An 18,992-nucleotide genomic window follows, 5' to 3' on the forward strand; every position below is an offset into this window, starting at 1 on the left:
GAGAGAAATAGATAATCCTTAATAATAGCCTAAAATAAACTAACTCTGTTTCGGTATAAGAAGCACCAGAATTAGTAGACGAGATTTGGAATTAATCTACAGTGACAGGTGTTGGATAATTCTATAATTAGATGAGAATAAGTAAATTAATTCTGGTACAATAAACACCGGAATTAGGAGACGAAACATCGACAATTTAGTGAGTTATAATTAATTCCAGAGTTAAATTAACACGAGCACTTTTTTTTATGTTATTGGCATAATCTTGAGGAGATAATATTTTTAGGGTAATTTAGCATTTTCTTTCAAAGGAATTAATGTCATAGTGCCAGAGATGCCATCACAGTGCCATCACCTTAACACATTTCCTTCCATCGTTACAGAGAACACAGCCGGGTGAAGACAATGCGATTCTCCACGTTGGTCACGCTACTCGTCCCCATCCTGGCCTCTGGTAAGGACGATATCCATACCAGTTTTAATTGTAAATTCGTCTTTATTGAACCCAACCTAACTTGACCTAACCTAATCCAAGATAACCTTTACTTTATCTAAGCTAGCCTAAACTAACATAGAATTTAATCTAACCTAAACTAACATAGAATTTCATCTAATCTAACCTAACATAGAATCTAATCTAACCCAGCCTTACCTTACTTCACCTCACCAAACCTAACCTACACTAACGGAACCTAAGGCATTGATTTGAAAATATAGAGGAACAAGGTATATATATATATATATATATATATATATATATATATATATATATATATATATATATATATATATATATATATATATATATATATATATATATATATATATATATATAAAACCCTTGTCTCTTAATATTTATCATGCGTAAATTAATTAATTACAAGATAACGTGTAATTAGCCAGGCATCCTACTGCTACAATATTATAACTAAACCTTATATAATTACATTGTAAACCCCAAGCTTATATAACCTTAATTAATTATGTTGAAGGTAACTCAAAACAGTATCTTTTTAAGTACCGTAAATAAGTTTTATCTTTAAACAATAATGGTTTATTTTTTAATGTCATTTTAATAGTTCGGCTTTATTTGGCCAGTAATTTATCATATTTTATTGGTTTTACTAATGGTCGACTTTTGTTACTGTAATGGTTTATTTTTTAACACTTTACACATTTAATTTTGTCGGTTTTATTTCTGAGGATATACAGTAGTTATTTTATATCAGCCAATTACTTCATCTTCGCTCTTTTATCTTTGTTTTATTTCACCTTTATTTTGGTTTTATTACATTTAGCTTTCTTTATCATAATTATTATCTTATCTCTCTTTTCTCTATCTTTATTCTGTCTTTCTGCCTTTAATTATAATTACTATAATTCTAACGTGTCTTTATTCTTAATCTATTCTTTCTTTACTCTCAACTTTCTTCTATTCATCCAGATTTATCGTCAATTTACTCAATCACAACCATTTATACCCTAACTCTCTGACTCGTATAAATCTGACTCATATATAAATCTGACTCACATAAATTCTGACCCATATAAATCTAACTCATATAAATCTGACCCATAAATCTGACTCAAACCTGACTCATATAAATCTGACTCATAAACCTGACTCGCATAAATCTGTCTCATTAATCTGACCTTCCAATTCAACAACAATACATTAATAAGTCTGTATAATTCTGACCTCAAATTATCAGCTTAAATATTATGCCTCTAATGCTAAATACTTGATATAATTCCTGGGTATTTATTGTAGATTTGTATTATAAATTCATTTTCATCCCTGGATTATTAGTGTGTATTAATGGGTAGTCGAATTTGTCACTCTGAATATAATTGGATAAAATGTATGTATGTATGTGTGTGTGTGTGTGTGTGTGTGTGTGTGATTTAATGGTGGCGTGTTTTTCGATTTTTTTTATATTGTTCAATGATTATCTATCTATCTATCTATCTATCTATCTATCTATCTATCTATCTACGACACGCTTTCTACTTGTAAACGCTCCTTTCTTTTTTTTCGCTTACTTTCTTTATTTTTCTACACAAAATAACAGGAGACAGACAGATACATTTACAGGCCGAACTATTGTGGGCCTGACGGCACATAGCAACACAGGGTGAGATAGTCAGCCCAGGGTGTCAGTCACGTTGGCCTAGCGTCACATACTATACAGAGGGTGAGACAGAGTTGGTATATCTGTTCATTTATTTCCCCGTACGTGTATATATATGTAAACGTCGGTAATTTGCATACATTAAATGTTTTTGGTCCCATTAACACACATGTATTTATTAAAGTGATAAAGATGTGAGGATTTGGGTGATGTAAGTATTTCCATGTACGAATTAAAGTTGTACATTTGACTGTTTCTACCCATGAACACATGTATGTATTTCCACACGCAAAAGGCCATTACAAACATGAAGATATTTTCTCTGTGCGCATGTTTTACCATGAAGGAAAAAACAGTGTACGTTTTATCAATGCACGAGTGAAGGACGGACACGCATGACCGTCCTTACGCACGTACAGTACGTATCCTGTACCGTGGCTGTGTAGACGTCATTAAACTACGCAGTGTTATCTTAGTGTGCATGACTCACCCCACGCTAGCACAGTGCAGTACATATACACTACCTTACTATCTACTCTATGCTTGTGTTTGTCTGTGTTTGTGTCTGTGTTTGTCTGTGTACATCTGTGTCTACCTGTGTATGTATGTGTTTGTCTGTGTACATCTGTGTCTACCTGTGTATGTATGTGTTTGTCTGTGTACATCTGTGTCTACCTGTGTAAGTATGTCTGTCTGTATATATGTCTGTCTGTGTATGTTTGTCTATGTACGTATGTGTCTGCCTATGTATATCTGTATCTGACGGTGTATATGCTTGTCTGTGTGTGTCTCTGTATATGTATCTGCTTGTGTTTGTTTGTGTGTCTGTTCAACTGACAGAAATATAGAGGTGTTTTGAACATACAGTACATCTCTATGATAATGCGGTAAGTCTCGTCGCTAGTTTGTCTGTCTTTCTGTCAGTTCGTCTGTGTGTTTGGAATGTTTACCTCATCTGTGCTGCTCCTATGTTGGGTAGGAAGGATATAAGCGTGTTTATATTTACCTGTTTATCTTTCTATCTATCTTTATTTTACTGTCTGTCTGTCTGTCTGTCTGTCTGTCTGTCTGTCTGTCTGTCTGTCTGTCTGTCTGTCTGTCTATCTTTGTATATGTGGCTGTCTCTGTGTTTGTCTCTGTCTATTCATCTGTCTATCTACGTGTTTCTGTCTGTCCCTCTATCTTTCTGTCTAGGTCTGTCTGTCTGTCTGTCTGTCCCTCTATCGTTTTGCCTGTCTGTCTACCAGGGAAAACAAGAGATGGGTGCAATTATTTTTAACATTCGATACTGTAGCGAAGTAAATGGGTGTGTGTGTGTGTGTGTGTGTGTGTGTGTGTGTGTGTGTGTGTGTGTGTGTGTGTGTGTGTGTGTGTGTGTGTGTGTGTGTGTGTGTGTGTGGCGAGAATACTTGAAAGGAGTATTTTTAGCCATATTTTTTATATACTACGACTTGGAATAGACTTGAAATGTGTGGTGGTGTGTGTGTGTGTGTGTGTGTGTGTGTGTGTGTGTGTGTGTGTGTGTGTGTGTGTGTGTGTGTGTGTGTGTGTGTGTGTGTGTGTGTGTGTGTGTGTGTGTGTGTGTGTGTGTGTGAGAGAGAGAGAGAGAGAGAGAGAGAGAGAGAGAGAGAGAGAGAGAGAGAGAGAGAGAGAAACGGACTATTAGATCGAGAACGACGCCTTTAAAACATCATTTCAACCGTTTTTTTTCACCCTAGACAGACAGACACACCCCTCTCTCTTCTTTTCTCTCCCTCTCACCAAGCAAAACTTCTCACATTCCCAGTACAGGAACATCACGTCCAGTCTACCACATTTCTCATCCTGTACTAGACTGAGTGATGATGGCAGGGTTCATACCAGAGAGAGAGATTACACATAACGAGACAAATTGACATACAAGAGATAGATAACCGTAGATAAAGATAACGAGAGAGATATACATATTATACAGAAATACATACATATCTATCTACATATGTATTCAGAAGATATACACACAATCAACCAGACAACAATGATGTAATCAACAGACCCACAGTAACGGTAGGAGACGGTCTAGCATCGATCTTTGGCCAGTTGGGGAGAGTGTGGGGAAAGGGAATGAGAGGGAGGGAGAGTGAATGAGGAGGGAATGGGAGGAGGGAGAGAAGGGGAGGGAGAGAGGGAGGGAGAGGAATGAGAGGAATGGGAGGGGAGGAAGAGGGAAGGGAGGTATGAGAGGGAGGGAGAGGAGGGTAGAGATAAGAGAGGGGGGAGGAGTGAAGCAGGGGAATGAGAGGGAGGGAGGGAGGGAGGATGGAGGGAGGGGGGAGGGAGGGAGGGAGGGAGAGGAGGAAAAAGGGAGGGGAGAAGAGTGAAGGGAGGGGAATGAGAGGGAGGGAGAAAGGAGAGAGGATGGAGAGTGAAGGAGAGAGAGGGAGAGGGAAGGAGGGAGGGATGGAGAGTGGGAGAGGGAATGAGTGGAGAGTGAAGGAGAGAGGAGGAGAGGAGGAGGAGAGTGGGAGGAATAGAGAGAAAAAGAGAGGGAAAGAGGGAGAGAGGGGAGAGGAAGGAGAGGGGAAAAGGTAAGAGAGGAATGAGGGAAGTAGAAGAAGAGGGGAAGGAATGAAGGAAAAGGGGAGAGTGAAGGAGGAAGAATGAGAGGGAGGGAGAGTGAAGGGAGGGAATGAGAGGGAGGGAGGGGGAATTAGAGGGGGGAGAGTGAATGAGAGGGAATGAGTGGGAGGGAATTAGAGGGGGGAGAGTGAATGAGAGGGAATGAGTGGGAGGGAGGGTGGAGGAGAGGGGATGATAAGGAGGGATAGTGAAGGAGAGGGAATGGGAGGAAGGGAGAGGGAAGGAGAGGGTGGGAGAGGGAAGGAAGTGGAATAAGAGGGAAAGAGGGAATGAGAGGGAGGGAGGGAGAGTAAAGGAGAGGGAGGGAGAGTGAAAGAGAGTGGGGGAGAGCAAATTAGGACGGAGAGCTTGACAGAGAGAAAAGGAGAAAAATAATTCGGGAGAGAGAAACAAACATACAAATACAGATGAAATGGGAGACAGACAGACAGACAGAGAGACAGAGAGACAGACAGACAGACAGAGAGACACGGAGAGAGTCTAGTCAAGAGAAAAAGAGGGAGAGAAAGTGAGAGATAAAGAGAGTATAAAATTATGTCCTTATGAAAGAGAAAAAAAATTAGAAAGAAAAGGAGAGAGAATTTAGTCTCCTACCTTCAAAAACCTTTCGCCAGTGTTGACGAAGAATCGGCGAATAAATGCCAGGCGCAAATCCTACCAGGCGAAATCGTTTCTCTTATTTTATTACGTACAATAAAATAATGCCAGTTAAGGCAATGGGCGAGCGAACGTTAACCAGGCGTACCTTTCTTGTGGGTGGCATTGTAGGGTCTCTCTTCCATCTCTCTGTTCTCCCTTCCTTTCTTCCCTCTCATTCCTCTCCCTTTTTTTACTTTCCTCTTATTCCTCTCCCTTTGTCTCTTCCCTCTCCCATTCATCCCCTCCCTCCTCTTTTCTTCCCTCCCATTCCTCTCCCTTTTTCCTTTCCTTGTTACCCTGTCATTCCTCCTTTCCATCTTACTCCTCTCTCCTTTTACTCCTCCTCTCCCTCTTCCCTCTTACTCCTCCCCTCCCTTCTTATTCCTCCTTTCCCTCTCATCGCTCTCCCCTCTTACCCCTCTCCTCTCCCCTCTCATTCCCTCTCACACTTCTCCCCTCCCCTTCCCTCTCACACCTCTCCCCTCTCGGCACCCTACCAGCAGCTGCCGATTAAGATCTGTCAACAAAAATCCTCTGTCATGTCAACCAGGGCGGAGTGACAGTGTCAGTGTGTCAGCGAGGTGAGGAGGGGAGAGGTACACTGCTCACCCTACTCTCTCTCCCTCCCTCACTCCCTTCACCCTGATATGTAAGGGGGTCAAGGGAGAATAGGGTGGAAACATGCAATACTCACCCTAGACAACTTTCACATCTCAACTCTGACCTCTGATACTAAATACCACTAAAACGAAGATGACTCACAACTTAGCTCTAACCTTTGACCCAATGACCTAGAACTATCATGGATCACTTAAAACACTTGATTATGACCTTGACCTCTGATCTGGTTTCCTTAAGACTATCATAGGTCATTTAAACTACGTGAATCAGACCGTAAACTCTGACTTAAGTCCCTAAAGTCATCAGGGGTTACCAGGCAATTTGATTCTTATGGTGACCTCTGACCTGATATTCCTGTGTCACTGATGTACTTTATGAGAGAGAGAGAGAGAGAGAGAGAGAGAGAGAGAGAGAGAGAGAGAGAGAGAGAGAGAGAGAATCACTGAGAGGAATAAATAGTGAGAGAAAGACATACAGAGACAGGGAGATGGCAAAGGAGATGGAAGAAAACGAAAAAGTAGAGAGAGAAAGAGAAAAGAGTGAAAGAAAGACAAAGAGAGACAGAGAATGAGAGATAAAGAGATAGAATGAAAGAAAAAAAATACATATCCAGGTTCTCTGTAGAGCAGTTAAATTCATTTACCTTGTTGGACCTTTACAAAACTCTCTCTCTCTCTCTCTCTCTCTCTCTCTCTCTCTCTCTCTCTCTCTCTCTCTCTTCCACATTCCCTGTTTCCTTCTCCTTTCCATTACTTCCATCCTTCTTCCAGTCTCCTTCACACTCCCTTATTCTCTGCCCCCCACTCTCCCTCTCAGACACATTTATCACTCCCTCTCCCTCTTTCCTTCCCTCTCCTCCAAACCCTCTCATCCTCTCTCCTTCACGCTTCCTCCACTCTCCCTCCAATTCTCCCTTTTATCACTCACTTTCTCTCTCCCTCTCCTCCACACTCCCTCCCAGTCTCCCTCTTCTCACCACTCCGTCTTTTATCACTCATTATTCCACTTACAATTATTCATCCCGCTTGGTACATCTCACTTCCTTCCTTCAACTTTAATTTCATTTTCTCAACCTGTAGTTCTCTCTCTCTCTCTCTCTCTCTCTCTCTCTCACACACACACACACACACACACAGCTTTCTCCGTCCTTCTCCCATAGCCTCTATCTTTCCCACACAGCCCTGTCTCTCTCGTACACACAGCCTCTATCATGCATCTCTCAGTTCCTATCTCACAGTTCTCTCAGTCCCCCTCTCTCTCTCAGCCTCTCTCACACAGGTCAAGCAGGTCTCTCTCTCACAGCCTCTTTCACAGTTCTCTCAGTTCCTCTCTCAGTCCCTCTCTTTTTGTCAGTCTCTCTCACACAGGTCACATAAGTCTTACAGTCTCTCTCACAGTGTCTCCCTCTCTCTCCCTCCCACAGATCTGGTCCAGCAGGAGGGGGACCTGACCACAGAGGACCTACTATTCACAGACGGTCAGCAGTACGACCCTGACCAGCCCTTCTTCGACGTGGAGGAGTCGTCGAACGTGACAGCTCTCCTGGGCAAGACGGCCATCCTCAACTGCAGGGTTAAGAACATTGGCAATAGGACGGTAAGTGTGTGTGTTTGTGTGTGTGTGTGTGTGTGTGTGTGTTAAATTATCTATCTTTCTTATCAATCTATCTACTGTATATATTAAACTCTCTCACAGGTGAATTAAATAAATAATAAAATAAAATAAAATAAATACCCGTGAAAATTCCGTTGTGTAAAGGTACAGGTGAATAATTAATTTTTACCTCAACTCTTCCGAGAAACAATTACTCTGCTCAGGAATTTTATGATATGTTACTTCATACTTAATACAAGGAAGATTAAAGTCGATTTTTATCTTATGTTTAAAAATATCACGAACGTGGAGGAGGAGGGAGACGAAATGAGAAAAGATTAGCAAGGGAGAGTGAGAGAGAAAAGGAGAAAGACAAAGAGAATGATGAAGCGTGAGAGATGAATAGTGAGGAGGATAGAGTGATGGATACACAAAGATGGAGAGAGACGGGTGAGAGTAAATTAAAGAGAAGGCGAGAAAGAAACTGAAAGGAAATTAGAGAGGGAATGACAGAGGAGAGTGTGAGTGTGAACGAGACTAAAAGAAAGAGAGAGAGAGAGAGAGAGAGAGAGAGAGAGAGAGAGAGAGAGAGAGAGAGAGAGAGAGAGAGAGAGGTTGGGTATCACGATGCTCTTGTTTACTTTAATTTAGTTAGCATAGTGTCCTCCACTTCTGGTAACCAATAACAGATCTAGAATAGTATGGGGTTACTACTTTAACCAATGCTAATGGTCCTCTCTCCTACTTGTTGGCCAATCAGACACCTAGAATGGTATATAGGTTCCTGCCTAAACCAATTGCAATGCCACTCTCCTATCTGTTGGCCAATCAGAGACCTAGAATGGTATAGAGTTCCTGCCTTAAGCAATTGCAATGCCCCTCTCCTACCTGTTGGCCAATAAGAGATCTAGAATAGTATATAGGTTCCTGCCTAAACCAATTGCAATGCACTCTCCTATCTGTTAACCAACCAGAGAGGAGCTAAACCAAAACACGCTTAGTCGCTTTAAATTCGCTACCATGGTCCCTTCTCTCGTTAATTGGCCAGTCATAGTACCTGGTGGTGGTCACAAGGTGTTTATGATCAAATATTGAACACTAGGGCCAGGAGAGATGACGGTGTGCTTGGAAGCATTAAGTACTGAGGGCTGGAGAGGGGGAATTCATGCCTGGGAGCAAGCAATGAAAGCGAGAGAGAGAAGAGGTAAGTAAATGAATAACTATAGTACGATGGTAGGAGAGAGAGAGAGAGAGAGAGAGAGAGAGAGAGAGAGAGAGAGAGAGAGAGAGAGAGAGAGTGAGAGAGAGAGAGAGAGAGAGAGAGAAAAAAATGAAAAATAAAATGGAATAATGACAAAGACAGACAGAAAGAGGACGAGAAACAGAAATAAACGGAGAGACAAATAGAGAGAAGAGAGAAACAGAAAAGAGAGACAAACTGAATAAAAAGAGAGATAAACAAAGAGATGGAGAGAGATAAAGTGAAAAGAGAGACAGAAAAGAGAGAGAGAGGTATAATGAAAACAGATAGAAGAGAGAGAGAGAGGAGAAAGAAAGGAGAGAGAGAGAGAGAGAGAGAGAGAGAGAGAGAGAGAGAGAGAGAGAGAGAGAGAGAGAGAGAGAGAGAGAGAGAGAGAGAGAGAGAGAGAGAGAGAGAGAGAGAATGAGAGAGAAAAACAATGATCTCTTGGTCGTCTGGGAAATTATAGAACAGGAGACAAAAACACATTTCCTTCACCACACCAGGAAAATATTTCTCACTGCTAAATTCCCAAGGAAGAATTAAATTGGTGTTCCTATTTCAATCTATTTTCCTTTTCCTAGTACAAAATCGAATAGGAATAAGATGTTCCTATTTGATCTCTTATGTATCTCTCTTGTTTTGTTTACTATTTTCCTCTTTATCTCTATCTTTCTTTTTCTATCTTTCTTTGTTTATCTACGTACATTTCTATTCCTCTTGTAATGTCTTTCGTCTCTATTTAAATTATTGTATTGACCTCTCTAAACATCATCTTAACCAAAGCATCTTACAGAGTGTCTCAGAATTTGTCTTTAATTTGTTCCATGAAAGTACAAGTATACCACACACACACACACACACACACACACACACACACACACACACACACACACACAATCACATGATCGAAAGTGTACCTGAATCCATAATGACCAAAAGGTGTTCTGAACCAATATTGAGCACCTGGGAAAGGGAAGGATATCTGAGTGCTTGAGAGCATTAAACATTGGGGGAGAGAGAGGGGAATCAGTGTCTGTAGGAGAGAGAGAGAGAGAGAGAGAGAGAGAGAGAGAGAGAGAGAGAGAGAGAGATAGGTAGGTAGGTAGGTAGATAGATAGATAGATAGATAGATAGATAGATAGATAGATAGATAGATAGATAGATAGATAGATAGATAGATGGTTAAAGTGAGAGAGTCAGATAGAGCAGAAGAGAAGAGTAATTTGAAAGTAAACTAGATAATTAAAGAGAGAAAGAGAAACAGTAAGAGAAAAATAGAGCGAAAGTGTGAGATACAACGTCAGGAAGAGAAGGATTGATTAAGAGAAAATATGTGAATTAGAGACAGAGAGACAGACGAAGAGATTGATTAAATGAGAGAAAGTAAGAAAATGAGAGATCGAGAAAGAATAAACAAAATGAGAGAGAGAGAGAGAGAGAGAGAGAGAGAGAGAGAGAGAGAGAGAGAGAGAGAGCCATTATCCTCAGTATCAACACACTTCCTCTACCACACTTGAAATTAATTTTCATCTCATTTCACGGAAGAATTAAATTGGAATTTCTATTTAAACTATTTAATTTTTTCTCTCAAAAGATAATTAAATTGGAGTATGAAGTTCTCAGCTAATCTATCTAATTGTCAAATGCAAAATCTAATTATGTGGTTGCTGGTTCGTTCCTTCGTCCTGTGTCAGTACATGCGGGGACCTAGAGGTAGAGGAGGTGAGGTATGGGGGGGCGGGAGGTGTAAGGGTAGTACTAGAAGGTGTAGTGGCTGGGGGTGTAGCGAGTGTCTTGTTGTATACGAGGGATGCCAAGACCAGAGTATAACCAAAAAAATACCTCCTCTGAATTGCTATACAGAGTCATTGAGATAATTTACTTCGATGCTTTTGAGTCTCCGGTAGTTTCAGTGAGTTTAAAGCCCGGATTTTTTTTTCCCAGGATCTCCCAGACACTGTTATCTCAGGATCCAAGAGTCTCTCATCATACGGGGATTTGGATTATCACCTACAACAACAAGTAATAATAATATGATAAAAAAAACACTGAAGGAAGATGAAGACACTGATGAGTAAAAAGACATAAGAAAGAAGTAGTTAAATCCCACTAGACAAAATTTTCATATTATCCTGAGTGATATAATTATGTAAATATGTGTTGCGAATCATGCCCTCATTTCTAACACAATACACTCCGTATACAACAAAGACTTAACACGACACGGTAATAACACAACACAGACTTAACACGACACGGTAATAACACAACACAGACTTAACACGACACGGTAATAACACAACACAGACTTAACACGACACAGTGCCAACACAACACACACTTAACACAACACAAACTTAACACGACACAGTAATAACACAACACAGTGCCAACACAACACACACTTAACACAACACAGTGCCAACACAACACACACTTAACACAACACAGTGCCAACACAACACACACTTAACACAACACAGTGCCAACACAACACACACTTAACACAACACAGTGCCAACACAACACACACTTAACACAACACAGTGATAACACCACACAGTAATAACACAACACAGCACAGTAATAATATAATTAATATGGTACAACTTTAAAACAAGAGACAATATCAATTTCACTAAAACGAAATAATGAGATTACAGTAATAGTATAAACTGGTCCACAGCCCTCAGCCCCATACCCTGCAGTCCTCCCCTCACAGCCCTCAGCCCCATACCCTGCAGTCCTCCCCTCACAGCCCTTAACCCTTAGCCCTCAGCTCATACCCCACAGCCCTCAGCCCATACTCCGCAGCCCTCCAACAGCCCCTCACAGCCCTGGCTTACACCTGCACTACACACCTATGAAAGAGCAAAAGTATGTATATTCAACAGTTTAGAAGGGAATAAACTATAAAATGTACATATATTATTCATGCATGACCGACAGCTATAAGTAATGTAATATCATTTACATATCATACTCCGGTACAGTCACGGACAAAACTCCTTGGACACTTTAGTCAATATCTGGCACCATTTAAATGAGTGTTGTTTAGGTAATGTGAATAATGGCTTTAACATCTATTTACTTATTTTTTTATTATAGTGCGGATTTTTTTTTTTTTTTTACTCTAACGTGAATCCTAATGAAAAGCAGCGTTCACGAGCTCTAAACCACTCGCAGGCAGGTGCCAGATAATTCAAGTGTCCGGAGAACTTGGGGATGGCACTGCACCTGTTTCGAGCAATACAACATCTGTAACTGTCAGTACCGCGTGTATGAGTATTGTAATATACATGAGATGTAGTTGTCGACAGCCGCTCTGACATCTTACGTGGCTTATTTAAGGCTTCATTTGTCTGACTGGCAGTCTACATAAGTCCGGCTGACATTTAATGTGGCTGACAGTGTGACCTACTGCAAATTTAGCCAGTGTTTGGATCAATATAATAATTAAACACAGACATACGGGTAGTTTCTGAGTGTATCAATATTCAGTAACTCTTAATTAAGAGAAATTTATATCCGTCTTGTTACACGAATGTAAGCGTTCACTTCTCTCTATACACAGTTCCCTCCAGTAAGAAAACACATATGAGGAGAAAAAGAAGAAAACTGAGAGACAAGAGACAAGAACGAGTAAGTGAGAGAGACATGAAGAGATAAAGAAGAGCACTGAGACAAGAACGAATGTGTGTGAGAGAGAGAGAGAGAGAGAGAGAGAGAGACAGTATCATCATTATTTAAACTCCTAAACAAAGTCATGGGAAGTTGTCACATAATAATTAACTTGAATACTTAACGACTAAATACGACCTGAAATGAACAAGAATTTACAACCGGTGTGTGGAGGAGAGTTAAGATACATTGAACACTTGGAGTGATGAATGAAGTGTAAAATACAGATAACTGGTTCAATGTTTTCCTCTGACGTTGATGGCCATTTTGTAGGGATATAAAAAGATGTTTGTGAGGAGGTCAGACCAGTAGTGTTACCTTACCAATATAAACAAGACCAACAAGACCAAATATAGACTTATGGGTCCACCAAGATAGCCAAGACCAGTACCATGACCTTACCAATCAAAACAAGACCAAGAAGACCAAATATAGTCTTATGGGTCCACCAAGATAGCCAAGACCAGTACCATGACCTTACCAATATAAACAAGACCAACAAGACCAAATATAGTCTTATGGGTCCACCAAGATAGCCAAGACCAGTACCATGACCTTACCAATCAAAACAAGACCAACAAGACCAAATATAGTCTTATGGGTCCACCAAGATAGCCAAGACCAGTACCATGACATTACAAATCAAAACAAGACCAACAAGACCAAATATAGTATTATGGGTCCACCAAGATAGCCAAGACCAGTACCATGACCTTACCAATCAAAACAAGACCAACAAGACCAAATATAGTCTTATGGGTCCACCAAGATAGCCAAGACCAGTACCATGACCTTACCAATCAAAACAAGACCAACAAGACCAAATATAGTCTTATGGGTCCACCAAGATAGCCAAGACCAGTACCATGACCTTACCAATCAAAACAAGACCAACAAGACCAAATATAGTCTTATGGGTCCACCAAGATAGCCAAGACCAGTACCATGACCTTACCAATCAAAACAAGACCAACAAGACCAAATATAGTCTTATGGGTCCACCAAGATAGCCAAGACCAGTACCATGACATTACAAATCAAAACAAGACCAACAAGACCAAATATAGTATTATGGGTCCACCAAGATAGCCAAGACCAGTACCATGACCTTACCAATCAAAACAAGACCAACAAGACCAAATATAGTCTTATGGGTCCATAATAAGACCAGTACCATGACCTTACAATCAAAACAAGACCAACAAGACCAAATATAGTCTTATGGGTCCACCAAGATAGCCAAGACCAGTACCATGACCTTACCAATCAAAATAAGACCAACCAGACTAAATATAGTCTTGTAAGATTCCACCAAGATAATAAAGACCAGTACCATGACCTTACCAATCAAAATAGAATATAAGACCAAATATAGTCTTATGGGTCCTAGAATGTGAACCGAGTACCATGACCTTATCAATTAAAACCAAGACCAACAAGACCAAATATAGTCATATGGGTCCACCAAGATAGCAAGACCAGTACCATGGCCTTACACGAGCAAAAACAAGACCAACAAGACCAAATATAGTCTTATGGGTCCACCAAGATAGCCAAGACCAGTACCATGACATTACAAATCAAAACAAGACCAACAAGACCAAATATAGTCTTATGGGTCCACCAAGATAGCCAAGACCAGTACCATGACCTTACCAATCAAAACAAGACCAACAAGACCAAATATAGTATTATGGGTCCACCAAGATAGCCAAGACCAGTACCATGACCTTACCAATCAAAACAAGACCAAGAAGACCAAATATAAACTTAAGTAAGGCTCCCACTCAGACCAATGAGACCATACTTGCCAAACGATGGTCCTTAAAACACAAAAAAGGGGAATGATTTAACTGCTGGAAACTCTATACCATATTGTTAAACTTCCTGTAAAGCTTTGTAACTTGTAGGGGTGTGTGTGTGTGTGTGTGTGTGTGTGTGTGTGTGTGTGTGTGTGTGTGTGTGTGTGTGTTTGGCTACTGGCTTCTGAGTTATGAAATTGCCTATAAGAAAGTTAGATTATTTTAACAGTGTGTTAAAGTGCTCATTGGTTTTAAGTAAAGAGCCACACACGGTAATCAATAAGTCTCTCTCTCTCTCTCTCTCTCTCTCTCTCTCTCTCTCTCTCTCTCTGTAAACATAATCATACTTATTTAATTTAATCTGAATAAACTAATATACACCCTATTTATCTATTCTATATATATACTATTTATATATGTGTGTGTGTGTGTGTGTGTGTGTGTGTGTGTGTGTGTGTGTGTGTGTGTGAATATATATATAAACACAAACCATCTCTGCAAACTCTTCGTCATCAAGCCCCGTTGTTGTGTGCAAGCAAAAACGAAGATTTAATTTGCACCACCCTATACGTCACAAGTTTACACACACCTTGGAAGAGCGAGATTAACTAAAAGCCTTGCAACACCCTGTAAGCCTTGGACTTATGGCACCTGGAGTAAATGAGAGAGGTTGGCGGAGAGAAGAGAAAGATGGGGGGAGAAAGAGAGAGAGAAAAAAAGAGTTGGGGAGAAAGAAAGACACAGGAGGATAGTGAGAGAGAGAGAGAGAGAGAGAGAGAGAGTAAATAAATAAAAAAGAAAGAAATAAGTGTCATGCAATTCACAGTTATAAATAATAGCCAGACAATCTCTCTCTCTCTCTCTCTCTCTCTCTCTCTCTCTTTTCTCCCTCCCTCTCTCAGCTATCATCGTCTATTGTTCCCCTCCTTCATCATCCGTGTATCGACCACACCCATCTTTGTCTGTCTCGCTGCTGGTGATTTAGGAGAGACCAAATGTTCGTGGGGAGAAAGAGAGAGATAGAGAGAGCAAGCGAGCACGGGAGAGAGAAAGAGAGAAATAGAGAGAGCGAGCGAGCACGGGAGAAAGAGAGAGAGATAGAAAGAGCGAAGGAGAGTGAGAGGAGAGGAGAGATAAAAAGAGAGAAATCGAGATAGAGATATTTCGTTCAATATACACCTAGAGAAAAATGGGAGCACATGAAGAAATCGATAACTCGATAATACGTAAGAAGCTATAAAGAGAGGGAGATAATTACTTAAAAAGGTAGAGTGGGAGATAAAGGGAGACAGAAGAAAAGAGAGATAACTCAATATAGATATACAAAAAGATAGAGATAATTACACACATAAATACAATGAGAGATAGAGAGAAAGAGATAAAAGAGATAAAGAGAAAGAGACAGAGAGAGGGAGAGAGAAACATACACAGAAGATTAATAAAGACCGTATGTACTGTGTGTGTGTGTGTGTGTGTGTATGCCTGTGTGCGTTCCTGCCAGTGTGTACATTATATGCGTGCGTGTGCGTGACAGCTGATGACAATGGCAAGAGATGCATTCTGCGCCACCCTGTACAATGAATGATGAATAATGCTGGTGAATGGCAGTAACTAATGATCGTCAAGGAGTTTCTGAAGACGTCATTGGATGATATATAAAACAAATGAGGTACGTCGGGGCGTCTCTCTCTCATGAAACTGTGAATAATAGATTTTTTTTGCGTCACAGTATAGGTGGTTGTTGTTGATGATGATGATGATGATGATGATGACGTTGATGATGATGAATCAAGGGAATGAGAGAAGGAAGAGGGAGGGAGAAGGGGAAGAAAGGCAAGGAGGGGGAGGGAAGTGGGAGGGAAGGAAAGATGGAAGGATTGAGTGAATGAAGTAGGAAAAAGGAAGGGAGAAAGGAGGGATGGAAAAGGGGGTAAGGAGAGAGGTAAGGAGGGGGGAGGTAAGGAGAGACTGAAGGAGGAAAAGACTCTTGAGGGAGTGAGAGACTGAAGGAAGAGAGAGGAAGGAAGGAGGGAGGGAGACTGAAGGAGTGAGAGACTGAAGGAAGAAGGAGGGAGGGAGGGAGGGAAGGAGGGCTGATCACTGCTTTAAGAAGGTAATGTGAAGGTTCATTGTGAGTCATTGTGAATGATACTCACGCGAGGTGCTAGTGAGAGTGAGAGAAAGAGTGAGAGACAATGACAGAGAGAATGAGAGACAGTGAGAGAGTAAGGGAGGGAATGTATGTATGATAGAGATAAAGAGAAGATGTAAGGAAAGCTGGAGAAAGAGACTAAAGGACTGAAGAAAGAAACAGGGAGAAAAGATAAAGCGAACGAGAAAGAGAGAGTATGAAAAGAGAGTCAGACACGGTGAGATAATTTACACTCTAACTCATCCACCACCCACCGCATTCACCAATCTACTCACTCACCCACACCTCATCCACCCACCCGCTCACCCACACCTCATCCACCCACCCGCTCACCCACACACCACTCACTCACACACACTCACCCACCCAACCAGCTCATCCACCTACCCACACACTCACCCGCCCATCCATCCACCCACCCGCCCGTCCACTAATGTTGACTGAGCATACGCCAAGTGTCAATTGTAACTGAATAATACACAATATGACAGTGTTCCCAGACCCGTGTTCATCCTGTAATTCCCGCTGTCATGAATAACGTATGAATGACGTCCTGCTCAGTTCTGCGTAAGCACTGTAATATATATATACCAAGGTGGTCGATCCCCGAGTGTTGGGTCAGCTCAGGTAAGGTCAGGTCAAGGTCAGGTCACGTCAAGTAGGTTAAGGTCAGGTTTGGCTTATTTATTTCAAGTTAGATTGGGTTAGGTACATTAGATTATCATTAGGTTAAGTTCGATTAAAGTTAGGTTATTTTAAGTTAGGTTAGGTTAGATTAGGTTAACTTTTTTTTATTTCTGGTTTGATTAGTTTATTTTAACATAGGTTAGGTTCGAGTCAGGTAATTTTGAGTTAGGTGAAGGGATAACTTAGCTTATGTTAGTTTCCGATAGACTTCATTAGTTTCAATTAAACCACGAATTGTAATGTTAGGTTAAGTAAGGTTTATTTAGGAATATTTAAGTTAGCTTAGGGTGGGTTAAGTTAGGCTAAGTAAAGTTAGGTGTGTTAGGTCACTTAGGCCCCAGTTCTAACAGGCCCCAGATTTAACAAACCCCAGTATTAACAGGCCCCAGTTTTCTGTTAAGGTAATTTGGTGGATGTCCAGAAATACATATTTAGTTGGGATGATTATTTTATTTTTGTGACACCTCTCTCTCTCTCTCTCTCTCTCTCTCTCTCTCTCTCTCTCTCTCTCTCTCGCTAGTGACGGCATAAGTAAAACATATCACCATAAAGGAGAAACTTGAGCCCAGTGTTCACATTTCAGGAGCGTCGTCGCTTTTACGTCCCAGGGAGATTATGAGGAACCCCAGTGATGATGACTTGGTATTGAAGGGGGGAGGGGGAGAGGGAGAGATTGATGTAGAGGATGTGGGAAAGAGAGAATAAGGAGATCTTGAGGAGAGAGTGTGTAGTTTACGTGACTTCTAATATTAAAGGAGCTTGGGTTAGGGGAGATACAGAGAGAAATGGGAAAGAGAGCAAGGGATGGAAAGAAAAAACAAAGAATAAAAGGAAAGTTAAATATAAAGAGAGGAAGGGGAGGTAGAGTGAGAGAAGAGGAATGGGAAAGGAAAAAAGGAGAAACAGTGAGGAAATGAATGGAAACAGAAATAGGAAGGAAAAGAGAGATAAAGAAAAAGAATAAAGTGGAGAGAGAGAGAGAGAGAGAGAGAGAGAGAGAGAAACTTAACCCTGGCACCAATCTCTAGACAAGTGACAAATTGAACCAGGGAGACAGTGACTCGTATTTACCATCGTCTCAAGAGTGATGCTCCCTCACAGTTAGTCAATGTTTACTTACTGGGTCATTGTTGACATCGTGGCGTTCTTGTCAAGTATGTTTTGATCCGGTGAGGGGGAGAGCGGATTCCTCGAACTATAAAAACTGTCGAATGGGAAGGAGTAAGTGTATTCTGGTTTGTATGAATGTGTGTAAATATACAGAGATATAATCAAATGTATAGAAAAATAAAGAATAATACAACAAATGTCTGTTTGTCAATAAAATAAAAAATAAAGGAATTAACGTAAGTTACATAGGGCCCAGTAAGGTTATGGCGACTGAGCATTTAAATCTTTTTGCTTGAAACTCCTAAAACTTTCTTCATATCCAGGAAAATGTTGCCCTGACTAAAGCTCGGATTCCCAAGGCATCGTAGATTAGATTTCCTCGTAACCTGAGAGATGAGAACGCCTCTAAATGACTCACTTAAGGCTACGACACAAAGATGGATGGATTCTCAGAAGTTTGTACGTTGATTTTTTTCCCTTACGTGGAGATAAGACAATGCATCTTACCGGTTCAATTTAATTTACGATACATATAAACTGGACAAATGGCGTCGAAAGTACATAAGGACTAATTTAGTTTACTAGATAAGCATTCTTTCATCCTCTCCCCTTCTATCCATTCATCGACGTGAAAAAAAGAATACTTGGGAATCTCTGACCGAATCAATCTTTGTGTCGTAATATTAGTAAATCATTTAAATACATTTCTTTCT

The 18,992-nt window shown here is 40.6% G+C and overlaps 1 protein-coding gene across 2 annotated transcripts in view; it reads left to right on the forward strand.

Moving 5' to 3' along the window:
* Nucleotides 1–323: 323 nt before the first annotated feature.
* Nucleotides 324–18,992, forward strand: part of LOC121872926 (zwei Ig domain protein zig-8-like) — a 31,748-nt gene continuing 13,079 nt past the window's right edge. The window contains exons 1-3 of one of the 2 annotated variants that reach the window (XM_042376056.1): nucleotides 324–454; nucleotides 7,435–7,607; nucleotides 10,792–10,869. In XM_042376056.1, the coding sequence (XP_042231990.1) occupies nucleotides 406–454; nucleotides 7,435–7,607; nucleotides 10,792–10,869 (300 nt within the window). In that variant the 5' untranslated portion in view covers nucleotides 324–405. The remainder of the gene's footprint in view (nucleotides 455–7,434; nucleotides 7,608–10,791; nucleotides 10,870–18,992) is intronic. The other variant, XM_042376057.1, reaches the window with a different exon arrangement.

The sequence above is a fragment of the Homarus americanus genome, unplaced genomic scaffold, assembly GCF_018991925.1.
Source record: "Homarus americanus isolate GMGI-L3 unplaced genomic scaffold, GMGI_Hamer_2.0 scaffold11022, whole genome shotgun sequence".
NCBI classification, from domain to species: Eukaryota; Metazoa; Arthropoda; class Malacostraca; order Decapoda; family Nephropidae; genus Homarus; species Homarus americanus.